This window comes from Octopus bimaculoides, chromosome 19 (genome assembly GCF_001194135.2).
Source record: "Octopus bimaculoides isolate UCB-OBI-ISO-001 chromosome 19, ASM119413v2, whole genome shotgun sequence".
NCBI classification, from domain to species: Eukaryota; Metazoa; Mollusca; class Cephalopoda; order Octopoda; family Octopodidae; genus Octopus; species Octopus bimaculoides.
This window is the reverse complement of record NC_068999.1, coordinates 54511575-54517964: the sequence shown is the minus strand read 5'-3', so window position 1 is coordinate 54517964 and position 6390 is coordinate 54511575. Positions and strand designations below refer to the sequence as shown.

General features: G+C 38.3%; 1 protein-coding gene across 3 annotated transcripts in view; it reads left to right on the top strand.

The window, feature by feature from the left end:
* The window catches only part of LOC106875411 (uncharacterized), a 29857-nt gene that overhangs the window by 1320 nt on the left and 22147 nt on the right, over window positions 1–6390 (top strand). The window contains exons 1-3 of one of the 3 annotated variants that reach the window (XM_014923530.2): window positions 1518–1746; window positions 3275–3339; window positions 5693–5798. In XM_014923530.2, coding sequence (XP_014779016.1) covers window positions 1615–1746; window positions 3275–3339; window positions 5693–5798 — 303 coding nt within the window. In that variant the 5' untranslated portion in view covers window positions 1518–1614. Of the gene's footprint in view, window positions 1–1517; window positions 1747–3274; window positions 3340–5692; window positions 5799–6390 lie in introns of those variants that run through there. The other 2 variants (XM_014923528.2, XM_014923529.2) reach the window with 2 other exon arrangements.

The following is a 6390-nucleotide window of genomic DNA, read 5'->3' as shown; positions in this document are numbered from 1 at the left end:
ATATATATATATATATATAAAACTATGTTTCTTAATAGCAACTGCTCGACTAAACTCATGTAATTTTGGATCCGTTTACACAAACTTGCTATTTCCTTTATTAGTCACAATATTGTTTCGGTCTTTGTAAGTCCTTGAGTCGATTTGTTCGTCTAAAACCCTTCAAGGCGGTGCCCCTGCATGACCCCAGTCAAATAGCTGAAACAAGTTTTAAAGATAAAGGATTAAAAAAAAAATACCGTCGCATAATATCGTGTGATATTTGTTTTCATACAAACTGGTTCTTACACAATGTAACAACCCTTATAACCCCAAACTATACCACATTTACATAAAGCCTATAAAATGCATGAACACGTTTATTGTATTCGAGTATACATAGACACATACATACATGTGTGCGCGCGTGCGCGCAAGACACCATACAATGAATGCTTTGTGACATTTGTTCTAAAACATCGGCGCTCTGAGTTCAAATCTTTCTAAGGTGACTTCGCCTTTTCCCTCTCAGATCAGAGTCAACAGAATAGGTACTAATTCAGGGCGGTTGATGAGCGAAAATGTAAGAACATCAAACTAGATGTCTTGCGGTACGTGTTCCGATTTCGGCTTGTGTGACACACTTAATCTGTCACCTGCTTTAACACGATTACATGGGTGCCTTTTTTGCGAAATCCATTCTGTTGTAAGTATTTGGGCCTCTAGAAGCGGAGGCCTTGTAAAGGGGCACGAACGCTGTCTTCTCCAACTAAATTGAGGTGTGATTAATACGCTATCAAATAAGGTAACTGGTCAGAATGTTACTGTCGGTTTTGCACTAACTACTGCATTTAGCAACGCTGATTTCAAATTTTAGAACAAGGCCACCAATTTCGATCCCAGTATTCAACTGGTACTTATTTATTCGACCATGAACGGATAAAGGGCAAAGTCAACCGCGACAGAATTTTAACTCAGAACATAAAGAAGTACGAAATGCAGCTAACCATTTTGCTCGGCGTGCTAACGATTCTGCCAGATGCTGCCTTTTTGCGCTTAGCAATATTGGTTTCAAATTTTGACACAAGGCCAGCAATATCGGGAGAGGGATAAAGCTGATAACAACGACTCCAGTACTCAACTGTTACTTACTTTATCGACCCTGAAAGGATGGAAGGTAAAGCACCTAGGCGAAATTTGAACTCAGAACGTAGACAGACGAAAAACTGCTCAGCATTTTGTCCGGCATACTAACGATTCTGCCGGCTCGCCACCTTTTTGCATTTAGCGATATTGACAACTCTTTAGACAAGGTGGCTTCCGGCCACGGTTAACAACTTGACCAGTAATATGCCATAACTAGTAATATACTGATCGGCTACATAAAAATATAACTGCTCACTTTTTCATAAAGATTTTTTTTTCTCTCACTTAGAGACAACTAATTATTTATTTACACAGATAGATAGATAGATACGCGCAAATATATATATATATATATATATATTCTAACTTGTCAACCGGTCTGAGATAAAAGAAAGAAAAGCAGTTCTGAAGAATTTTCGGATAGTAGTTACTCCCCTTAGTCCAGGTGGCGGTAATGTAGAAGTAGTCACTTGTGTTCTCGGTGTGAAAATGGCTGTTGGTTGCGATCAAACTGTCCTGTGTAACATAGTACAAAATCAACTTGCTCATTTAGGTGAGCCGAATATCGACAAATTTCACCTCCTGCATCTCATTGATGACTACCAGCTTTTCTCATACGAAGTAAATGCTCGTTCTTTTGTTGTTTCATTCAAAAATTGAATCGTTTATTTATAAAGACTGCCAGCATTTTAGCACGTGTATCTACGAGGCATGACTTGGTGCCTTGTTTTGTTGTCGGATAATTTCAATATGTAGATATATAAACATTTCAGAATATAACTGGAGTTATAAGTAGAGTGTTTCTTTGTTATTAACTTGGTTGGGTTTGAATTTAGTACAGACTTTTTGTCTTTATAGTAAATGAATTCATAAATCAATACAACGGACTTCTTCCCTTTTTGCTTATTGTTTACATTTAAATAATAGCTTTTCAATGTTTCCCTCCTCTGTTAAGCACTAAGTCGTTTATATATGTGTGTGTGGAACCAATGTTTTTGAAACAGCAGTGAAGAAATCTCCCTTAATCGATTGTGCTGATAATTTAGTAATTCCTGCTTCCTTCTCAAGACCCAGAAGGATGGATATAAGCTGGGCTGTGCAAGTTAAATGACGAATACGTGTTTATGATAAAGTTAGCTAAAGCAATATCTACCAGGCACTGATGTTGTGGTTATAGATGACAACAAAGTGACTTTATCGGTGAGAGGAACTTCCAACCTGTCAGCTGTTATCTCAGCCAGCTAATTGGCAATGTTAATTACTTTTTATAAATGCTCTGTATGTGATGTCAGTCCTATTGACTATTTGTAGGATGTCGCACAAATGCCTTGTAGCATTTAGTTGAGCCTCCTTAGTATTTAAGTACACTTATCATCCTTTGAGGTGGAAAGTTGACCTTAACTATATCCTTCCCTAAAATGTGACACTTTCTGCCAATGTTCTTCTCATTATTTAACCTATTGTAGACATGAGATAGCTGAATGGATGACCAACTCATATATAAGAAGTTCAAAACTGCTCCAATCATTTTATTGCATTTCTAAACAGAACATGACTTCAGTTCACCCAACCCTCATTCGTAAGAACTCATTTGGTGGACGTTGATGTACCATTATATCCCAAACAAGTTATTTGTCCTTAGTCATTCCATGTAACCAATTTCAAGCCCTGGTCCTTAAAATCCACCTTGGAGTTTTTTGGGGTTCTTTTTTTTTTTGTGTGTTAAAGATCAGTACCCTTGACCCTTTACATAGCCTCCAAAATTGGTGAGAGTGAGGGAAGAAGGTTTACTCAAGCTGCAGGCCTGACCTGAATACTGGCAACAATATGGACTCTGCTGAATCACCCAGTATGCCAGGTAATGGACGAAATATGCCACATACATTGGCCGTCATGAAATTTGAGCTCAGAATGTAAAGAGCTAGAAGAAATATCACAAGGTGTCCCATCTGACTGTAACATTTCTGTCAGTTCAACAATCTAGAATGGTACTTTAGAAAAGATTGCTCATCTCCTGATAAACCTTATTTGCTCTTACTGTTCTTTCCCTCATAATGCCACATTGTGCCTGATTCCTTTCTATAAAAGCAAACTTTTATATGTACACAATTCGTTAACTGTGGCTAATTTTGATACCTTTCTTTTCCAGAAATCACTAGCCCTTGACAAAGTTTTTAAGGAAATCCACACACTTCTTGAATCACCAAAACACAGGTAATTTTTATTTGCTATAAATTCTGTACTTTACACAATAATAATCTTGTCCTTAAAATGAGACAATGCTCTTCACAGGTTGTCAACATTTTCCCTGTCACCCCATTAAAGGCTGGGCTTCTGAATGACTTGTGTCACATTCCTGATGACATTATGTTAGTCAAATGAAAGTTGGATACATATGTGCATTGATCAACATGTGCACAAACAAATGCATATGCATATACACACACATTCACATACATTCAGCCAACAAAAAAGCCTCCAAATTATTGTTTAATCTGCTAGAAATAATAGTTCAAGCTCCTTTGAATTTTACCATCTTAAAATAAAGGCACCTTAGATGATGTAGTTCTAAATCACTAAGTTTAAAAATACAAGATGGTCTTGGTTGGAAACTTAATCTAGGCTGACCTGGATCTATAAAAGAACGGTGTTTTGGGGTTTTGTTGTATAATGTAGAGGAGACACCAATGCTTTTTACATGGCACCAACACCAGTGCTTCTTACATAACACTTTGGTGTTAGGATCTCAATTGTTGTAGTGGGCATGTCTGGAGTACGGTAACGTACCACATATCTCAATCCTCTGTTATCTCTTTCATAAGGCTCAGCATTTTGAGATTGGCCTTCAATACTTTGTCCCATGACTTCTTGAGTTTCCCTCTTCCACAACTTCCCTCCAATTTAAGTGAAGTGGTCAACACTTGCTTATGCAACTGTCCTCATCCATCTGCATCACATGACCAAACCAGTGCAGTCTCCTCTCTTTCACATTGCATATAATTCCTCTTATGCTTAACTTTTTTCTCAATACACTGTACATGCTTTCACACATGTACACAGACATTGCACATGCAGCAGAGCATACCAACTGCATTCTTCTCTAGTCTTCGCTTATCCTCTGCATTCAGGGCCCATGTCTCACTACCATGTACATTGCAGTTCGTTTACAGGCATCATACAATCTTCTTTTCACTCGGAGAGAATGACCTTTGGTTGCCAACAGAGGTAAAAGCTCTCTCAACCTTCTCCATCTTATTCTAGCAATTACACTTTCAGTACATCCTCCTCTACTGCTAATTAGGTCATCTAGGTAGCAGAAATTAGCTATGACTTCCAGAGGGCCTTTGGGGCATTTGAGGAAATTATTTTTCCATGTATTTATAGTCTTTATGACTCCTGTACATCTTGCATACACAAACACTATTTTCTCCGTTAACCTTCCTACTATTCCACTGCACCTTTTGTATGTCCATAGCTTGCACTGGGTACAGCAAATGGAATTTCTGTCTACACATTTCCTACATATCAAGTAGGGTCATTTACCAGAAGTGAGTAGGGTCCTGTCTGATTTATTACTTACTGGGACCTTGATCTTTGCTAACGTAATTTTAAGGCCCTTTGATTCCAGGTTGTGTTTCCACGCCTGGAATTTTCCTAATTTTATTATAGATTCTGCTATGACAGTCAGATCATCAGCATATAGTAGATCCCAAGGGTTTCCAGTCTTAAATTCGTCTGTTATGACCTGGAGGATGATGATGAATAGGAAGGGGCTGAGAACCAAACCTTGGTGAACACCTACCTGTGCCTATGTAGTAGAATGTAATGTTAAGGGATCAATGTAAGGTGTCCGGTGTAGCAGATGTTGGACTGGTGTCGATGGAAAACGAATAGGAATGTAGTTTGCCTTATTTATTTGGTCATAGTTGCATTCACTTGTTGGATACTGAAAGCTTGATTTGAAATATAAACAAATATACTGCTACATAATGCAACCAACTACTCCGAGTCGGCAAAGTTGTGTACACCGAGCAAAGTAAAATGGAGGAAAGAGAATGTTGATGGGACAAGACTGTACAAAGACATACTTTGCATCCGTGTGTGCCTTCACGCATTGTTTCTGCTGTGTTGTCTCTCGTTTGCTCTGTCGGGTCCATAGCTATCTCTCTCGTTTCCCTCGGCTCACTTTGCTCACTGTCCATGTCTGCCTACAAAATTGGTATTTGTAATGGCCCATTCTAGCTAGAAGGATGGATATACCGTTATGAGAGTGGCTTATGTTCATTTGAACTTTCCATGACACAGCCAGGTCAGAGGTCGAGTGGAAACTCATCAATCATTTTGACAGGACAAAGAGATTTTCATGCTTCGTCAGCAAATAGCGGGTGGATCCAGTGAGTGAGAATTTTTAGATTCTGTTTCGAATCTCAGCCAGGAAAATGAAATGTAGTTTTCACACATATATAATGATAAATTCATTATATCATACATACATCTCACTATAGCTTAGACATTTTAAAAAACATACAGCATTGCTCTGTGTGACATCTCCTGTTATTGATTACAGATGGTTTGGACTACTGCTGCTGCAACGTGCTGCATGTCAGTGCAACAATGACATCCAATCAGACCATGCCAAATATTGGTTGGAAAAAACATTGTCTTTCCTCAAGGTGAGTAGTCACAACTTGTTTTTCCCTTTTCTTTACTTTTAAGATACATTTATTTTGTCATAACATTACTGCTGTTGCTGCAATTTTTTTTATGTTGCAAGTTGGCATAGTACTCTCCATTGATGATGTAGCCCTTTTTGAAAATACTCAATAAATACAATTCCTTTTGTATCCCAATTCCTTTTGATCACTACAAACAAACCATTTGTGCAGGTCGTCGTTTGGTAAAAGCTGAACACTCATATGACGTCTTCAACAGAAGAGTCCATCATGTGTAACATTGTTTGTTTTTTTCCGTCCTTGTTTTTGTATACATTCGCTGCTTCCTTCCAAGGAATCTAATGCTCTTAGCTTAGTTTGTCCTTGGGCTGGCCAGATTGGAGCAATATCGAGTATAACCAGCCGAAATTGCAAAGATAATCTGGAACTCGACTGATGAAAGAAAACTCTGAATGACTCGTCCTTGTTTTCTTTGTATCGTCCATCTGGATGTTTTGTTGTCCCTTTCTTGTATCACCTAACTGTCTGGATGTTTTGTTGTCCCTTTCTTGTATCACCTAACTGTCTGGATGTTTTGTTGTCCCTTTCTTGT